The sequence below is a fragment of the Scaptodrosophila lebanonensis genome, unplaced genomic scaffold (genome assembly GCF_003285725.1).
Source record: "Scaptodrosophila lebanonensis strain 11010-0011.00,11010-0021.00 unplaced genomic scaffold, SlebRS2 tig00000053-arrow-pilon, whole genome shotgun sequence".
In the NCBI taxonomy this organism is placed as follows: Eukaryota; Metazoa; Arthropoda; class Insecta; order Diptera; family Drosophilidae; genus Scaptodrosophila; species Scaptodrosophila lebanonensis.
Window position 1 is genome coordinate 7,788,376 of NW_022060548.1, and position 19,533 is coordinate 7,807,908.

General features: G+C 44.2%; 3 protein-coding genes across 3 annotated transcripts; 1 reads left to right on the forward strand and 2 right to left on the reverse strand.

Moving 5' to 3' along the window:
- Positions 1 to 17: 17 nt before the first annotated feature.
- LOC115623526 lies at positions 18 to 6,378 on the reverse strand. The gene is made up of 7 exons (XM_030517908.1): positions 6,240 to 6,378; positions 5,823 to 5,937; positions 5,328 to 5,709; positions 3,664 to 5,260; positions 1,055 to 3,295; positions 865 to 989; positions 18 to 784 (listed from the first exon to the last, which is right to left on the reverse strand). The coding sequence occupies exons 2-7, from the start codon at positions 5,923 to 5,925 to the stop codon at positions 616 to 618; spliced, it is 4,617 nt and encodes a 1,538-aa protein (XP_030373768.1). The 5' UTR covers positions 5,926 to 5,937; positions 6,240 to 6,378; the 3' UTR covers positions 18 to 615.
- A 1,110-nt stretch (positions 6,379 to 7,488) lies between these two features.
- LOC115623317 (myotubularin-related protein 13) lies at positions 7,489 to 15,524 on the forward strand. The gene is made up of 10 exons (XM_030517578.1): positions 7,489 to 7,610; positions 8,016 to 8,198; positions 8,306 to 8,409; positions 8,473 to 8,832; positions 8,907 to 9,872; positions 9,933 to 10,942; positions 11,001 to 14,204; positions 14,279 to 14,403; positions 14,471 to 14,553; positions 14,684 to 15,524. The coding sequence occupies exons 2-10, from the start codon at positions 8,144 to 8,146 to the stop codon at positions 14,774 to 14,776; spliced, it is 6,000 nt and encodes a 1,999-aa protein (XP_030373438.1). The 5' UTR covers positions 7,489 to 7,610; positions 8,016 to 8,143; the 3' UTR covers positions 14,777 to 15,524.
- Positions 15,525 to 15,536: 12 nt separating this feature from the next.
- LOC115623318 (glycine receptor subunit alpha-4) lies at positions 15,537 to 19,253 on the reverse strand. Its single transcript, XM_030517579.1, has 6 exons — positions 19,141 to 19,253; positions 18,808 to 18,991; positions 18,437 to 18,746; positions 18,246 to 18,380; positions 15,767 to 16,146; positions 15,537 to 15,706 (listed from the first exon to the last, which is right to left on the reverse strand). Exons 1-6 carry the CDS (start codon positions 19,251 to 19,253, stop codon positions 15,560 to 15,562), a joined length of 1,269 nt encoding a protein of 422 aa, XP_030373439.1. The 3' UTR covers positions 15,537 to 15,559.
- Between the last annotated feature and the right edge of the window lie 280 nt (positions 19,254 to 19,533).

Consider the following 19,533-nt stretch of genomic DNA (forward strand, 5'->3'; position numbering starts at 1 on the left):
GCGAAGAGAAAATGCAATATCAATGAATGTTTTATTTTTTGTATTACTGCGAATTTTCAAGATACCGATACCACATTATTTAGAATTTTGTGTGACCATGTTTTTTAAAACATAACAATTAAATTGGGATGCGAATTAGAAATTAAGAATTAACCGTCAGAGAAAAATACTAACAATACGCAGTTATGAAATCACAAGAATTTTGTTTCACAAAACGTGTACATTTTTGTATGTGTGTGTGAATCTATATATATATATAGGAAATCATAGGATGCCAAAACACTTATATATGTATGTGGATATCTAGCTTGAGCCGAAGTGATTTTTTTCTCTGATATTTTTCTTTTTACGCAACGCGGCCTTTTTGAAGTTTTGCCTGTTGGTGGGTTGACAGATTTATTAAATCTGCGTATTTTTCAGTTTTTTTTTTTCGTTTTTTTTTCATTGTTTTACGAATGTTTCTTTTTTTCTACGGGTTTACTATTATTATTCTGCTTTTTTTGTAGTTTTTTTTTGTTAGCGTTGTCCTGCCCCGGTTGACCATGATGAACTCAGTCTAAATATTTGTGTGTGCGGCAGGCAGGCCCCTTACATGAATATGCCATGCACACAGTGTCATAAAGCGGTGGTATTTGCCGCACCAGCAACGCCACTCGAGCTGGGCGCCAACGCATCCTTCGCCATGTGAGTCTCGATGTCGACGCGACAAATTGGGCAGTGTTTGTTGGTGACCAGCCACTGATCGACGCAGTCGGTGTGAAATAGATGCATGCACGGCAAACGACTGTTCATTGAAAGTAGAAAAAGGGAATTAATTTCAGAGCTCGGTGCGATTCACAGAAATACTGGGAAGCTCACTCTTACCGCACATCATTCTCGATCTCAAACAGGGACAAGCATATGGCACACTTCTCAGCATCCTCATCCGTTTCGCTGGGACGACGCACCCGTCGATATTTGTGGGGCAGCGTGTTACGCTCGATAGTTTCCTGTGCAGACGAAAAGTTACACTTTTGTGCTAACAAAGTTTCCGGTTGATGAGAATATTACTTACCAGAGTGGCGCCACGACTGGGTCGCGGTGGTCCAATCAATATGCGTGACGAGCCTAGCGAGAGGGGCGTGGCCAGTCCGATTTCCAAATGCAACGGCGAGTAGTGATGATGGAACATATGATGGTGTATAGCGCGACGTCGCTGCTGCATCTGCTGGTGGTGATGATGGGCGGGGCCATGTTGAACACTATTGGCACCACCACCACCAGATGTTGCACCACCAGACGGCGCCGGTGCGCCCGATCCCGAACCTGAAGCATTATTTTGTTGCTGCTGTTGCTGTTGAGTGGCTGCCACAGCAGCAGCGGCGGCTGCAGCCGCAGCCTGTGCATGAGCAGTGGCATCATATGGCGGATAGTAGGCCGGATCGAGACTGGAGACGGGTCCATTGCGGGCGTGCACACAGCTGCAGATGCTGTGAAGATAACGTGTGCGAAGACTGCTCGTCAAATTGAGGGGATTGGAGGAGAGATCAATTGGTGTGGGCGTCATGTGGCGGCGATGCAATTCCTGTATGCTCTGCTGGCGATACCACAAATTCTGATGCACTGGATAGGGTGGTGCCGGCGTCAACGAGGTGGCTACAATGGCGCTGGCCCGATGCGGCGGATGGATGTGGGCGTGCATTTGATTCTGTGGCGCCTGATGACCCTGATGTGGTTGCGGCTGATAGTGTTGCCGATTGTTATATGCCTCCGAGCGGCGCATGCTGAAAGGTGGCGAGCCACAGTACGGCATGGTGGTGCGACCCGAGTACATTTCTAATGGTGGCGGTGGCGAGACAGCATCACGAGGCGGCAACGCACCAGATATGTTCATCATTGTGCTGCCGGTTGGCGGTAATGTTGGTTGCTGGTGCTGCTGCAGCGTTGGCTGTTGTGGTTGCTGTGCCATCTGCTGCTGCTGTTGTTGTTGCTGCTGCTGCTGCACCACAGGAGGCGTCAACGCTGTACGTCTCGGCAACATCATCGGTGATTGTGTGCGATAGTCGCCTTCGTTGTCGATGGACTCGCCATGGCCGTGCCCATGACCATGGCCATGGTTATTGGTCATCGATAGCATATCATTAAACGACTGAACTTGGGCGGCCGCCACAGTAGCTGCTACAGCGGCTGCACTCATGGCGCCACTCAATGAGGAGCGGCTGCTGCCATTGGCATTGCTTAAGCCGCCGTTGTAATGTGGATTTGGCATGGCATAGGGCCCATTGCCAATTGGTATTGAGCGTGTCTGCGTGGACTGTTGTGGTGGTTGCGTTGCGCTCATATAGCCACCATCATCGCCACCACTGTTGCGACTTGTGGGCAATGCGGTGATCGTATAATGCGGCACGTAATACGGCTGATAGCGATGGTAGTAGGCGCCCGGACTGGAGCGGCCGTTGACTGTTTCCAGTTGTGGCGGAGGCGGTAGACCCGAAGCTGCTGCTGCACCACTGGTCATTGAGGTGGACGGTGCGCGTGGCAAGCGTGGCGGTGTAGCGATACCATAATGCCATAAAGTCGGCGATGTGATGGGCTGAAAATAACGTTGGGAAGCCTCCAGGCCTGGACAGCCGGTGGTGCAAAGAGTAGCGCGTGCATAATCACTGCCACCACCGCCCCCACCATTTGTCTCATCATGTCCGCCCATCAGCCGCTGCTCTCTGCGCACCGGTCCCATTTGCTGAAGATGTTCGTAACTATATGTGTGATCGGCTATAGCCGCCCGATCGGCCAATGCACCGCTGTAAAAGGCAAATGAGGTACCATTGCCAGCACCGCCGCCATTGGAGACGCGCGAATAGCTCAGCGGATTATAGATGGTGGGACGCCGTCTGCGTTCATCATACTCGCTAGCTGAACTCGGACGCGGCAACATATTGGGGCCAGCGGGAACCTCCACATTGTTGCGACGCCTTTCATATGATTGCATAGCACTTTCCACCATCTGCCGCTCATTTGTGCCACCAAATCCATCATCATCCGATGTCAGATCAATGGAGAGTATCGGCTCACTCGTTGAATGTACAAATACCACATCATCGTCCTCGCCATTTGAGTCGGACGACCAATCGTCCAGTTGCAAATCGGGAGCAGTTAAAACAGCATTGCCGCGATTGCCTTCCGCATTCCCTCCCTGCCGCCTGCCCGTTGACGTCGATGGCAGATTACTGGCATCATTGTCCCGTGGTCTGCCCACATAAGTGATGACGCAGGAACCGCTTGAAGGTTGTACCGTCGATGGCGTACTCTGTGGTGGCTGTAAACAAAACCAATAACGGTGGTTAGCCAAAAAATTTATTTATTTAATTTAATTTAATCATAGAAATAAATATTGGATTGTAAAGCGGATTAGCGTTAAGTGCTTCGTTCAGAAGCGCGAAGGAAAGCTGCAATTCTAATTTAATCTCCAAGTTTAGTTTCTATAATGTCAATCACGATTTCAATTTGGTTACATTTCAGGGACGGACTGGAACGGACAGTGGTACTTTGCTAGTTATGCTCAATGAGCTAAACTATTTGGAATCTGCTGCCTGAGGTTCTGAGCATTACAAATAAGCTTTGCGCTTTTACAAATAACAAACTTCTTCATAATTAATTTAATTTAATTTTCAGCACATCACTTACCTCTGGCGCAGTTCTATTGCTTTCCGCAAAGGTGCGATGCCGATGCCGTCCAGGTTGAAAAGCATAAAAGTTCGTTGGCGAGAGTTGCGATGCCATCGACGATGCAGCAGGACTTGCCATGCGTGGCAGCTTGGCTGGTGGCGGCTCCAGGCTATCAGAATTCAGCGAGTTCGTTGATGTAGACATAGGCAGAGCTTCATCCATGGAGCGGACACGATTGCGTAAACGCACAATGCCCGAGCCGAGACCGAATCGCGTTTCCATGACAAGTCCGCTACGTTGGGGCGTTGAGGAGGCGGACTGCGGTTGCTGCTCTGATGTCGGCGTAGACGATGTGGTAGAGGCGGCACCCAGTTCCGTGGAACTTTGCCGGGCGCGAACGCGTCGCACACCCGAAGCGCCGCCATAGTCGAGACTGCAAGTGGTGTGGGTGGCAGTGGAGCAGGAAGCGGACGGCATATAGGACATGTAGTTGTTGCCATTGCTGCTGCTATCCGGCGGTGCGGCCGTCGTGGAGCCGCGACTATTATAATAGGTGTGATCGGCATGCCGCAGACTGTCGGATTCATCATGGGCGTGACCAGCGGGACGCTCGTTGGGATTGTGCATGCGCAGATCCCAGCCATCGTCGCTGCTATCGTTCTCCTGTTCGAAGTTGCCGCTATGTCGCTGATATAGCGTATAGACATTCGACTGCTGCTGCTGAGAATCCTGCTGCGAGTGCTGCTGTGAGTGCTGAGAATGCTGCGAGTGCTGGGAATGCTGAGACGACTGTGACTGCTGCTGTAGGCCACTCGTGCTCGGTGTGGCATCCAAATCAATAACTGAAGCAGGCGATGCGGCATCAACCGAGCGACTCGCATTGTTGGCACCGCCTGATAGGCGTGCCCGATTGCTCAAATGTTTATTCTTCTTGTGTGCCTGCACAGCTGACGTGGTGGTTGTGGTGTTAGTGGTGCGCGTATTTGCGAACTGCACATGCTCCGTATCCGATGCCGAAGAGGTAACATCGTCATAGATGTTGGCGCCGGCGCCATTGGCCAGAACATTGCTGCTGCTGCTGGCCTCAAAAGAGCTGTTGGTGCTGTTGCTAAGCAACGAACTGGAGGGCAGCTCGTAGACCATTGAATCCTGCAGATCACTTCTCATCATAGCATCCATGGCATGGTCATCGAGTGCCGCTGGCCAAACACCACCATCTATACTTCGGCTGCTTCTACTGTTCGTTGGTGGCAGTAACTCATGTCCATGTTGTCCGTCAGACTCCGCCTCAGCCAGTTCTTGCGCTCGTCTTTGTCTCTGGCTATGTGTTTCAGTCTTTTGATGGATGCTGCTGCTGCTTCGGCTGCTCGTTCTGCTGCTACTGCTGGCTGTTGTTGTATTTGGAATGATGGCAGCGCTGCTCGTGGCTACAGACATAATTGATGTGGCAGCAGAGCTGGACGAGACTATTGTTTCTGATATAGGCGCACGCGAACGGAACAGTCCAAATATCTCGCCATCTGAGGCAGCAGATACTGCACTACCTCCAGTGTCTGGGCGCGTGGAATGCACAAGTTCCATTGTGTGTTCAATGGGAGCAGACAAGTATAGGGATCTGTAAGTTGGTATAATATTAGTGTAAATAAGTAAATCAATGAGCTCCTTCTTTGGATGTGCCTTACCGATACGTCGATTGTTGCATGCTGCAACGGCAAACAGACGAAAGATAATTACACTTGTTGCAACGACCTTGCGACAAGCCGGTCTCATAGCCGCCAACATTTCTACTGCTACTGCTGGCCAGGTTAGCTGCCTCGGCCGCGTGGCCATTCCGACGCGGCAGCACAAGCGCCGTTTGCATTGTCCGGGAAGAGGTTGATGGTGCCGGCATGGAGCTGGCCTCGCGTGGATCCGCGTATTGGAAGGGCATGTATGCATTGCTGCCGCTCGTTTGCTGCGCCTGCATGTACGGTGATGACGATATCAATATAAATCTGTCCGATAGAGCTGGGGCCACCATCGTATCGCGCGGCTGTTCATAGTACAAGGCATACGGCGGCGATTCTGTTGGAAGCCAGCAAATTCATATTCACCACAAATGCAAAAAAAACTTGCACACATACACATATGTATGTATGTAGATGCATATGTATTTGGATAATTAATATTGGACTTACGCGTCTCTCGACTGACTTGTGCCCATTCGGTATAGGGTAGCTGGTGCTGATGCTGGTGCTGTTGTATATGACTGTGCCTGAGTTCATCCTGTTCATTTTCCATGCTTTCGTTTTACTTGACAAATAGAAACAAAAGTGATTTAATTAAGCTCACACTATGTACATACATATATACACATATGTATGTGTACGAATCAAAATGATTTTGAATTGTTGTGCATTGGCATGAATAGCAAAGTAAACTTATAATTTTACAATTAGTGTGCACAACAAGTTCCGTTATTTTTCCAATAAAAGTGCAATGAAGCGCTCGCAATTCATAAAATTTTCAACTCCCTGATAAGAGAAGCTTTAAAGGCGACGAATACGAACCAAAACAGCTGTGTTGTGAATGAGTTGAGAAGGTGAAGAGCTTACCCACTGACCGAAGCAAGAATGCCTTATTAGCCACAATAAATATACTAATTATCCAACAGTGTAGACATTTTGTTGGTTTATTTTAACAATTAAAAGTCGCTTGAAGTATTTGGGTAATAATTTATGCAAAGTTTGTTAGTTATTCGCGCAAATGGAACGCAATTGAAAATTGTACGACGTACGAAAAAATCCACATACACGACTGCGAATAACAATGAAGGCTGACGGTCAGACATATGAGAATGCAAGGGGCCCGCAATACGTAACGACCGATTTGCCATACCAATATATTATTATTATCATTACAAAAGGAAATAAGTTTGAAAATAACAGAAAATTATAGCCCACGACAAATGGCGATAAATATTGAAATGGCTAAGTCTATATATAACAAAATAACATTCTTATAGCAATATATAATACCATTAAAAATATGTATGCGCTTGAACGTACCTGAGCACGGCAATTTTCATTACGTTTGTCAATCATGTGAAATACTGCACGAAGCATTTGACAACACTGATATATGTGAGGGTATTCATGCAACGTTTAATCTGTCAAAAGTCTTAATAATCTGCAAAAGCTTTCAATATTTATTTGAATGATTTTTGTGTTGTTATGTACAGGATTGTAAACAAATTGTGTTTTATGTAGTTTGGTACAATGGTCGTTTCCCCTTAGAAAACGATTTCGTAGCTCATCGCTTTGTTTACATATGAAATAGGTTTTTGTGTTGCAATGTTATCGCACATACAAGTCGAAATTAATTTTTAAACAGCAATATTGTGACCGACCAAATCAGACTACTATGTATATAAGTATGTATGTATATACAGCTGTCACTGTAATGATATGATGTAAATAGTCTCAAAAATTGCATATTGGGAAAGTTATTAAATTACATAGCTTTATATAAAAATATGTCTAAAAAAAGAACATAAATTTATTTTATGGAAAACATACGTTACCTTTATTTTTTTGAATCAAACGACAACAGCTAATAAATATTTTTATAAGTTTTTAATCGACACAAACATATCGATAACATATGCAGGTAGATGTGTACATACATATATCCGTCGTAAGCAATATACATATGTAAGTTGTTTAATTTAAATTTAAATTATTACTATTGTTGAACATTAACGTTAAATGCTTACTCTAACCATTTTAATACTAATTTATGGTTAGCCGATGGCAACATCGATTGATTGACAATGGCCTTTCGTGATTTTTCGCTCTCAGCCACATCCAATAACCATCTCTAAATCATAGTTGTAAGCAGAGCGAAAGCAACAAGAAAATATACAAATTGTAGCAATTTGTTTATTACATTTACCGACACCAGTAAACTTGAAATTACTTACAGCGGTACGATATATAAACTTGTTTCAAAATTGAATCTTCTAACCACTATTGGCTGAAAAGATGAAGACTCTTGAGGGGTGTGGTTAAATGGTTCCAAAATGATGTTAAAGAGGCAGAAAATTTATTTGGATTAAAAAAAAACAGAAAGTGATTGTGTTACAGATAATATTTGGAATTGAATTTATATATATTTAATGCCAATTACAAATTCGTGCCCTATATTAATTGAAGTCGGAATTTGTATGCAAATGAGAGATGACGCCGCCACTGCTTGCGTCGTCCGTTGTGGTTGTGGCTGTGGCTGTGACCAAAACGGCTGTGTGTACATGATACATACATACATACATACATATGTGTATAAAAAATTTGTCGTTTCATTTGGCTTGCGTTTTGTGCTTTAATTCGTAGATTTGGCAAATGAGAGGCAACAGAGACTTCGCAACGACGACGTGTTGACAGATATTCCGAGGCCAGTAGGAGAGGCAGAAGTTCCACTTTAAAGCGAATGGAAATGCAGGGCAGCCGTACAAATAATAATGTCCCGGCTCGCTGATTACTTTGTTATTGTTGGCTACGATAACGACAAAGAAAGTGAGTGTGGATGCTGATACAAACAAGCCTATCAACTCATAGGCGCCAATCTTTAATACATAAATAAATACATATGTATGTGATTGCCGGTTCTTTTCATTATTCAGAAACTGCAGGCAATGTCAACGGCCAGCCAATATGTGGAAAAATTGTGCAGCGTTTTCCCGAGAAAGATTGGCCAGACACACCCTTTATCGAGGGTATCGAATGGGTACGCACCAACTTAATTGCAACATACATATATGTACATGGTTTTAATCTCTTATCTACGCAGTTCTGCCAACCACTGGGCTGGAATTTATCGTGCGAGAAACAAGAGCCGAAATTTTTTGTCTCCGTGCTAACCGACATCGATGCAAACAAGCATTATTGTGCCTGCCTGAGCTTCCACGAGACGCTGGCCATAACGCAGACGAGGACTAGTGTGGACGATGAGGACGAGACTATCTGTCCAACCAACACCAAATATCAGCATCAGCAACATGTGGTGGGCGCGGCCGGTGCCGTCGATGTGGTTGCTGTGCCTGGCACGTCCACAGTGGCCACAACTGCGCCCATTACTCATCACAGCGTTATGTATGCGCCGAAGTGTTTGGTGCTCATATCGCGTCTGGACTGTGCCGAGACGTTTAAGGTTAGTAGCTAATTGGAAGGTTGCCATCCGCAGCTGTGCCAACTGTTTTGTAATATTTTTCTTTGGCATTGCAGAACTGCCTGGGCACAATTTATACAGTGTACATTGAAAACTTGCCATACGCCATGGAGAATCTGATCGGCAATATATTGGGATGCATACAGGTGCCACCAGCGGGCGGGCCGCAGGTGCGTTTCTCCATTGGAGCCGGAGATAAGCAATCGTTGCAGCCACCGCAGAGTTCGTCGCTGCCCATGACTGGCAGCGGTGTGCATTTCCTCTTCAAACAGCTGGGCATCAAGAACGTGCTCATATTGCTGTGTGCAGTGATGACCGAAAATAAAATACTCTTCCACTCCAAGTGCTATTGGCATTTGACGGACAGCTGCCGTGCGCTGGTCGCGCTCATGTATCCCTTTCGCTACACTCACGTCTACATACCTATATTGCCAGCACCGTTGACTGAGGTGTTATCCACACCCACACCCTTCATCATGGGCATACATAGTTCGTTGCAGACAGAGATTTCGGATCTGCTGGATGTGATTGTTGTGGATTTGGATGGCGGTTTGGTCACCATACCTGAGTCTCTGTCGCCGCCAGTGCCCATTTTGCCGACACCGTTGTGGGAACAAACTCAGGATTTGCTCAGCATGATACTTTTTCCAAATCTGGCGCAAGCGGACTTGGCATTTCCCACGCTAGAACGTCCAGCGCCGTTGGCCAAGACAGAAGCACAAATTGACAAGGAGTTGCGTGCAATATTTATGCGCCTCTTCGCACAACTACTGCAAGGCTATCGCTCCTGTCTGACCATCATACGCATTCATCCCAAGCCAGTCATAACGTTTCACAAGGCGGGCTTTGTGGGCGCCCGGGATCTCATCGAGAGTGACTTTCTGTTTCGCGTGCTCGACAGCATGTTCTTCACCACATTTGTCAATGAGCGTGGGCCACCCTGGCGTTCCTCGGATGCCTGGGATGACCTTTACAGCTCTATGAACGAACTGGTCAAGTCAGAGGCCAATAATCGCAATCTCGTAAGTAACTCCCTTCACCTCTTGCCTATACCTGCATCTAATTGGTCTGCATCTTGTTAGATTTTAACACATATCCAAGAGCTGGGACGCACGCTGTACGAGAATGAGTCCTCCAATGCACCCACAGCCTATGCCCAAAAGGTTCTTCGCCCGCCTGAGGGCGCCTTTCATCGCATTCATCAGCCCGCCTTTCCACGCATCAATTCCGACAAAGTGGAGCTCATTATCAACGATGGTCTGCGCAAGAACGGCCTCTCGCAGCGATTCCATGTCACACGCAATCAAAATCGTATCATACCCATGGGCCCGCGTTTGCCTGAGGTCCTAGATGTGGGGCCCAGTGTGCATAATTCGGCGCGCCGCTTGGAGGTGCTACGCACTTGCATTGCATACATATTCGAGAATCGAATTGCGGATGCCAGAAAGCTTCTGCCGGCAGTTATGAGGACCCTGAAGCATCGAGATGCCCGTATTCTGCTTTGCCGCGAGCTTTTCGGCTATGTGCACGGCAATAAGGCGGTGCTGGACCATCAACAATTCGATCTGGTCATACGATTTATGAACAAGGCGTTGCAGAATTCTTCTGGTGTGGATAAATACACAGTGGCAGCGGCTTTGCTGCCCATGTCCACCATATTTTGTCGCAAGTTGTCAACTGGAGTCGTACAGTTTGCCTACACGGAGATACAGGATCATTTAATCTGGCGAAATTTACAATTCTGGGAATCGACATTCTATCAGGATGTGCAGGCACAAATCAAGGCACTGTACATCCTCCATAGACGACAAAATGAGTATAATAAAGAGGCCAATAGTATATTGGATGAGGTGCCGCTGGAGGAACCATCTGCTCTGGAAATAACTGCCGAGCAATTGCGCAAGAGTCCCACCATTGAAGAGGAACGCAAGGCCGAGCTGGCCAAATCAGAGGAGTCCACTTTATACAGCCAGGCCATACACTTTGCCAATCGCATGGTCTCGTTGCTAATCCCACTAGATGTCAATGTGGATGCGGCACGCAAACCAAAGCCAGCGTTTCGCATGGAGGAGAATCAAAGCGTATCGAATAGGTGAGTTGTTTGCCTTTTTCTCTTCATTACCATTAACTTATAAAATGATTAATTGCAGTATTATGGACTCGCACAGTCTGAGCGAACATTCCGATGAGGGTTTCGAGGAGAATGATGCTCTAGAGATTGGCGTTAATGTCGGCAAGACCATATCACGTTTTATCGATTGCGTTTGTACGGAGGGAGGCGTCACCTCGGAGCATATTCGGAATCTGCACGATATGGTGCCGGGTGTGGTGCATATGCATATTGAATCTCTGGAGCCGGTATATTTGGAGGCGAAACGGCATCCACATGTGCAGAAGCCGAAAATTCAAACGCCCTGCCTGCTGCCGGGCGAGGAGCTAGCGACGGAGCATTTGCGATGCTTTCTGATGCCAGATGGGCGGGAGGATGACACCCAATGTCTGATACCAGCCGAGGGTGCACTCTTTCTCACCAACTACCGCATTGTCTTCAAGGGCTCGCCCTGTGATCCACTCTTCTGCGAGCAGACGATCGTACGCGCCTTTCCAATTGCCTCATTGCTGAAGGAGAAGAAAATCTCGGTACTCTACTTGGCCCACCTCGATCAGACGCTGCCGGAGGGTTTGCAGCTGCGTTCAAGTAGCTTTCAACTGCTCAAAGTTGCTTTCGATACAGAGGTGACGCCGGAACACATCGAAACGTTTCGGAAGCTGTTGGCGAAGGCGCGTCATCCCTTCGACGAGTTCGAATATTTTGCGTTTCAATCGTACGGCACTATGCTGCAGGGCGTGGCACCGTTGAAGACCAAAGAGAAGTACTCCACGCTGAAGGGCTTTGCCAAGAAGACGCTGCTGCGCACAGCCAAAAAGGCGGGCTTCAAGCAGAAGGTTCCAACGAAGCGTAAGCTCATTACCGACTATGATTTGACCGCATCGAGTGGGGGCGGAGGTGGCAGTGTGGATGCTTTGGAAACTCGTTCCATAGACGATGAGCTCGAGGATGGCGATGAGTTTGAGTTGCAGAACGAAACATTGCCGCGTCTGCTGACCACAAAGGATATTGAGCGCATGCGAGAACGCAGTTATGTTAAGGATTGGAAGCGTTTGGGCTTCGATGCGGAGTCACAGCATGGCTTCCGCATCAGCAATGCGAATGCCAATTATGCGATGTGTCGTACCTATCCGGCCATTGTGGTAGCGCCCGTACAATTTAGCGATCCTGCAATGACACATTTGGGCCGCTGCTTCAAAAGTCAACGCATACCGCTGCCCACGTGGCGGCATTCGAATGGCGCTTTGCTCATCCGTGGCGCGCAGCCAAATAGCAAATCTGTAATTGGCATGCTGAAGAACACAACGGGCAACACAATGCCCCACGATGTGACGCATTATCATGAGCAGGATAAGTATTTCATGGCGCTGATCAACACAATGCCGAAGCTAACCTTAACCCAGTACTCGGGCATGAATCTGTCGATGAGTTCGTTGCTGTTGGGAAGCAGTGGAGGTGCAGCAGTGGACGAGCATCAGCCATTAACGCCGGAGCTGACGCGCAAACACAAAACCAACTTAAATGTTAACGACAACAAATGCAGCGGTGGAGCGGCCAACAACAAGAGTAGCACCATGAAGAGCAGCGGGAATAGCAACAGCCAAGCGGCCCACGCTTTTCGCAAAATGCGTCTCTATGCGCTCAGCGAGAAATCGCAGGCCAAGTCAAATTTGAGTGCCGATTGCTGTGCAGACTTCATACCCGTTGATTATCCGGATATACGACAATCGCGTTCGGCTTTCAAGAAACTCATACGCGCCTGCATGCCGTCGCACAATACGAACGATGCGGATGGTCAGAGTTTTGCGAAAATGGTCGAACAATCCGAATGGTTGCAGCAAATCTCATCGCTGCTACAACTATCCGGCGCCGTTGTCGATTTAATTGATTTGCAAGAGTCGAGTGTTATGTTGTCGTTGGAGGATGGCTACGATGTGACCGCTCAGCTCTCATCGATTGCTCAATTGTGTTTAGATCCGTATTATCGCAGCCTGGAAGGCTTTCGTGTGCTCATCGAGAAGGAGTGGTTGGCGTTTGGACATCGCTTTGCGCATCGCAGCAATCTGAAGCCCTCGCATGCCAGCACCAACATTGCATTCGCACCCACATTTCTGCAATTCCTCGATGTCGTGCATCAACTGCAGCGACAATTCCCCATTGCCTTCGAGTTCAATGATTTCTATCTGCGCTTTCTCGCCTATCATGTCGTTTCGTGTCGTTTCCGCACCTTTGTCTTTGACTGCGAATTGGAGCGCTATGATTCGGGCATAGCAGCTGTGGAGGATAAACGCGGTTCGCTGTCAGCCAAGCATATGTTTGGTGGTGGCAGCGCAGCCAATGGTTCGGATGATGAGTGCAATGTTTATCCGATGGATATGCGCAGTCCTCGCACGCCCACGCAACTGAATCGCATTGGACACTCGATTTTCGATTATATAGAGCGACAGCACAGCAAGACGCCACTGTTTTATAACTTTCTCTACTCCGGCGACAAAGACGAAGTGCTACGTCCGCAGTACAGTATAGCTGCGTTAGATCTATGGAGTTACTACACCAATGAGGAGCTCGCTCAAGGACCACCTTACGACTTGGAGGTCACGAATGTGGACGACGAAATCGACTTGTCCGAAGTAAAGGGCAAACGCATGGTCATCAGTGCTGGCTATGACAACATTGAGAAATGCAATCCCAATGCCTATGTCTGTCTGCTTAGCGAAGTTAAGCAGGCAGAGACGGAACGCGGCCATTTGCCACAAAAGTGGCAGCAAGTTTGGAAGAACCTTGAGGTTCCCAAACTCGAGCTCATGTCGCGCAAAACATCACTCAGCAGCATGCTAGTCCAGACACAAAGCAAACTCCAGCACAAACGATCCACACTCGAATTCATTATGAAGGGGCGACTGGCTGGCTACCAAGATAAGTTCTTTCATCCGCATCGCTTCGAAAAACATCCTTATACGACGCCCACGAATTGTAATCATTGCACAAAACTCCTTTGGGGACCAGTGGGCTATCGCTGCATGGATTGTGGCAATTCATATCACGAGAAGTGCACCGAACTATCCATGAAGAACTGCACCAAGTACAAGGCCATTGATGGTTCTGTGGGACCGCCAAATGTGAATATTTCCCAGGGGGATACGGCAAGCATTGCCTCCAGTGCGGCCACCACTGCTCGCACCTCTAGCCATCATTTCTACAACCAATTCAGCAGCAATGTGGCCGAGAATCGCACGCACGAGGGGTGAGTAACTAAGCAAAACTAAGCTTGAGAATAGCTTTTTACAACTATTTCTACTTATCTTTAATTCTTAACAGACATCTCTATAAACGTGGCGCACTGCTCAAGGGCTGGAAACAACGTTGGTTTGTTCTGGACTCCATTAAACATCAGCTGCGTTACTACGATACATCCGACGATACAACGCCCAAAGGTTTTATAGGTAATATACGAGAATAGTGAATACATTTTAAATAAACAAATAAGCTCATAATCTTTTTGATTTACAGAACTAGCCGAGGTACAATCCGTAACCGCTGCGCAACCAACACAAATTGGAACGAAACGCGTTGATGAAAAGGGATTCTTTGATGTAAGTTAATCTAAAAAAAGAAAACCGTAGTCAGCGTCACTAGAAGTCCGATCTGAGTTTCATGAAATTGAGATTTGAAATTGTATATATAAATTCGTGAAGTAATATCCAAGTATATCGTTTCTTGCAGTTGAAGACCTCAAAGCGCACCTACAACTTCTATGCGGTAAATGCGAATCTGGCACAGGAATGGATCGAGAAACTGCAGGCGTGTTTGCAATAAACAAAACAAATTGAACAACCACACCCACAAGCATACATGAATGGTTGACACGATGACCTTAGGTCCTGATCTGGAACTACGCTCCTTCCTTAGGCGCTGTGTTGTGTATTTTTTTGTTGGATTATTTTCTGTTTCCTCAGTAGGATAGTGTCTATGTAACAATTTACATATGTATATTTATTTTGGAACGTGTATTAGTTGCCTTTGTGTATTATTTAATTGAATAGTTTAGTGGAAAAGTTGTTTATGAACACACTCATATACTAGATGTATACTTATAAATATATATATATATATAAATATGAATATTAGCAACAATTAACGCAAAACACTGCTAAGAAATTAGTAAAGGAATGAAATGGAAACCATGAAATAGCACTCTTAACTCGATATGATATTATGTGATTATATAACAATATTGCTGACTACATACAAGTGTATATGATATATGATTATGATGATGAATAACAAGCATTAACAGTAAACGTTTTTATATACATTTTATAACATATACATACATAGGTACATACGTACATATATAGTAAACAAAAAAGAAAAATACCAAAGATAATTCCACCTTTGTTGCGTAACTGAAATGCATTTCTTGATTTCTTCCTTTGAATTTAAAATTTAATTAATTACCAAGCAACATTTTTATACAATGATTTACTACAATTATAATTATTTGTGGCTTAAAAACTATATACATTTTTAAACAAATGCGCTTTATTTTGATTGAATTGATTGTAACCTTAAATAGTGATGTCTCCACGGGGCATGCCATCATAGAAACGTCGTCCAATAGACAATGTTAAGTATGAAAAACGAAAATGGGAAAAAGAAGCGCGAGAACTTATCTATATAGATGGCGGTGGCATGGCCATGGCAGAAAGTATCGTACTGTGGCTCTATTATGGACTCGCGATGGTGCTGGAATATCAAATAACAAGTCATTCAATTTCGTAAACCTCGTCGGCTGCTAAGAATTACCTTCAAGCCATCCATATCGTGAATATTCTCATCCGAGTAGCCCTTCATTGCCTTTGTGGCTACCGGTCCCATATAATTGTTGACTACCGCGAACTCCATTAAGGACAGAAATACAAACACCGAACAGGACGACATCCAGACATCGATGGCCTTCACATACGAGACCGGTGGCAGCGATTGTTGAGATTGTGTATTCTGCGTGGCTAAGGTCAGCAGGGAGGTGACTCCCAGAGTAACGCGGGCGGGTATAGCCTCGGGCTTAATCCAAAACGAGATCCAAGACATTACCACAATAAGGGCCGACGGTATGTAGGTGTGGAACAAATGATACCCCAGGCGGCGACGCAAGTTAAACACAATGGCCAGGCAGGTAAAGTTACCTGTAAATATAAATGTTTAAAAACTGCTTACAATAGTGTAATAAATAAATAAAATCTTCTGTTTGAAGCGCAAGTTACAGATATTTAGGGACCACAAAAACAGGAGCAGAATCCCAGAATGCATTTCTCACGCAACTATACTAATAAAAAAAATTTTAATTTATAAACCAAATATATCTTTCATTTAACATACAGGCTGCCTTCGTGCTTCTCACACAAAGTAACCAATTTTGGAATAGTCGAAATCCCTTCATTAATAGCGAAAATATTCAGAGATTAATTTGTACTGTCCGATCAAATATGAATAGTAACATAAAGAAGTCGGTCTTTATTGGCTCATCACTCGGCTGTTGAATCAATGAACCAAATGTTCTTTGTAGAAAAGTTGTTCCAATAATTACTATATCATGACAAAATTTGTTTTTTTTTTTTATTTTACCCGGAGCAAATTATATATTTTTAAATAATTATACAGTTTGTTATTTATGTTTTATATTTAAAGCACAAGAAACAGATTTACGTAATTATTAGAATAACATTTTACAATTGAATGAAAAATTCAGCCCTCCTACGCGCTTCTCTTAAATTAATTAAATCAATTTATTTATATAAATACGAAACACTGAAACGAAGATATTTATAGATTTACAAGTATTTCTCTGTCTATATATCATTGGGCAAAAAATTGATCAAAAACATTTTTTTTAATAACTCGTCCTTTCTCGGACTTAGGCGAATCTGGATACCAACTTTGGTTATTCCAGCTTTTATAATTTTTAAGATCCATACGTTCATCCATACAGACAGACGGACGGGCAGCTTATGCTGATCAAGAATATTTATACTTAATGGGGTCGGAGATACTTCCTTCTGCCTTTGCACAAACCTAATATGCCCTTTTTACCCTACGGGTACAGAGTATACAAATATATAAATTGTTAATGACGCAAAAAACATATAAATTAAAGCAAACATTTAAGAAAGCCTCTAGGAATTGTTTCCCAATTTTACCAACATGGGTGCATTTCATAATTACTTTTAAATTAAAGCTGTGAAAGTAAATGTCACAGCGCTAGAGCATTTATTTTCCCGCTAGAGTCTAGTCTAGTCTAGAATTTCAGTGCAAATGGACTTAGACACCAGAGAGTTAGTGTTAGAGTGTTTTAAATGGATTCTCCTATTTCAGTACTAAGACGAAAATCCTTTAATTAGGGCACTAAACTTTGCGGCTCACAGAACAACTGCAATACTTTCAGACGAATTTCCCCTGAGAAATATATATACCTTATATATAGTAAATCTATTATTTTCCTAGCTATGTAAAATTCCGCATATAAAAAATTACACGCTACTTCTGCATCGTTATGCCAAAAAGTGCTTCCATTTCCAAAAAAAAATTAAAAAATCGAACACTGATACTGCAAAGCTTCGACAGATCTATGATGTCATTATTAAATATTAAATTGAAACGAAAAGAAATAAAACATGTGGGGAATAAAGTTCATCCAGGTTTGAGAGTTAATCATTATACCATTTGTCGTTTCAACTCGAATTGAAATTGAATTGGAATTGATTCCAGCTGTTGATATATTTATTCCATATTTTTAAAAATGAATTAAATTATCCATATGGGAGTTCAGCTGAAACGCAGCTTAGACCCAGAAGGGCCACTATTAGTTGAAGCTTAATTGTTAGAAATCTTATAGTATATAGATGCTATTATACAAATTAATTGCTGTGGAGAACACGGAATAAACTTAATAACGGAACAAATTGTTTTCTATTAGGCTCCCAAAAAGTTAATGATTGTGTTCCGGTTATATAAGAACGCAGAAAATGCAGAACAAGAGATTTTTTGTAACTTCTATTTACTTTTTAATATATGCGTAACAAATTCCAAAAGAGAATGAATTGGTCGCACATCTGAAAGGCCAAATATACCCGGATATACCCTTTGGGTACAGGGTATAAAAACATGGTACGTCGATTAAAAATACCTTTCGGAATCGAAAGTGCAATGCCAGAGAATTTTTTTGTATTTAATTCCGACCTCAGATTTTTTCCAAAAATTAATAAATAGCATAAATTATAGCGCCTACCTGTCGAATACTCTATGGTACAGTCTGTGGTATAATTATTTGATATGTCCAGTTGTGGCAATTCAATTTCAGCATTAACCACTAGTGGATCCGTCATATTCCAAATGAAAACCAAATCTTCCACCGTGTGGGACACTGGAAATATAAACTCGATTACAAATAGATTGCATTTAACATTAGTGGCCACTTACAGCTTTCGATCATCATGGAACAGATTTGTGTGTCGTGCGGATAGGACTCAAATTTCATGGCACATGACAGTACCAAAGTCAGTTTGGACATGTAGAGTAGAGTTTTGTCATGGTAGAGCCATAGATAGTGGTTGGGTATGCTCATTTCGTGGAAGGTGACCTTCTTGGCATTCTTGAAGAAGCAATCCGGTCGCCAAATACTGTGCAGCCAATCCACATCCAGGATGCGATATTGTTCGCTCATGTTCTCGGGCAGGCGAAGGCGCGGATCGCGCCAACTTTGTGCTAGAAATATGTCCGTCACATAGGTCTGCGAAGAGGGTTTTCCACAGTCTCAAACAAGTAATACGAAGAAGTGGTTTTCATCTTACCATAGACTCTTCATTGATGGAATCGAGTGATAGCACTGTGACATGAAAATAAACGACTGTGGGTTGGCCAAGCAGCTTAGGTGCTCGATTTTTGTCATAGGTTTTCGATGGTATTGGCAATATGTCAGGCAGCGAGAGACTCGATTCATAGTGGGAAACCAGCTCAGCGCTTTCCGTATTGTTTCTGGCATATGAGGAAAAAATTGAGGTTAGGGGTTTCGCTAGAAAACTTTGTCTGATGCAATGCGTTTGCCAGAAAGGCTTACAATAAACATTAATAAAACCATAGTCATTTGATTTTTGGTATTCTTGGTGTAATTGCATTATTTTTACCTGAAACCGTGAACACAATTACATTGCAAAATCGATTTTTCTAGTAAACACAAATGTATTGCAATTGTGACGAGAAATCTATGCTGTTTCAACTGATTGAATATAATTCTCATTTGCATTTGCATTTTGAACACACGCCGTTGCGTTTTCGTAGTTTTGAATAACTTTTTAGTAACGTTAACTATTTACTACATTCACTATTTGTTGTAAATTTTGAATAATTTTGCGCGTTTATCATGGTTTTTTTTTACGTTTGTATTTCAATTTCATAGTTTTACGGCACATTGTTCTGCAGTGACTAACATTTTTCAAATGCGCGACGCAACACATTCACTTCCATCATTTTTGATTTTGATTGGATTATTTAATAAATGCAGAACAATTTTCCTCTTT

Coding starts and splice junctions, on each gene's coding strand:
- LOC115623526 (XM_030517908.1), bottom strand. CDS start 5,925: ATGGAAAATGAACAGGATGAACTCAGGCACAGTCATATACAACAGCAC. Junction 5,710..5,822: donor ACAAGTCAGTCGAGAGACGC/GTAAGTCCAATA, acceptor GGCTTCCAACAG/AATCGCCGCCGTATGCCTTG. Junction 990..1,054: donor CCAGTCGTGGCGCCACTCTG/GTAAGTAATATT, acceptor TCGTCTGCACAG/GAAACTATCGAGCGTAACAC.
- LOC115623318 (XM_030517579.1), bottom strand. CDS start 19,253: ATGAGAATTATATTCAATCAGTTGAAACAGCATAGATTTCTCGTCACA. Junction 18,992..19,140: donor AATTGTGTTCACGGTTTCAG/GTAAAAATAATG, acceptor CTCATATGCCAG/AAACAATACGGAAAGCGCTG. Junction 18,381..18,436: donor TTCCATGATGATCGAAAGCT/GTAAGTGGCCAC, acceptor TTATATTTCCAG/TGTCCCACACGGTGGAAGAT.
- LOC115623317 (XM_030517578.1), top strand. CDS start 8,144: ATGTCCCGGCTCGCTGATTACTTTGTTATTGTTGGCTACGATAACGAC. Junction 8,199..8,305: donor CTACGATAACGACAAAGAAA/GTGAGTGTGGAT, acceptor TTCATTATTCAG/AAACTGCAGGCAATGTCAAC. Junction 8,833..8,906: donor ACTGTGCCGAGACGTTTAAG/GTTAGTAGCTAA, acceptor TTGGCATTGCAG/AACTGCCTGGGCACAATTTA.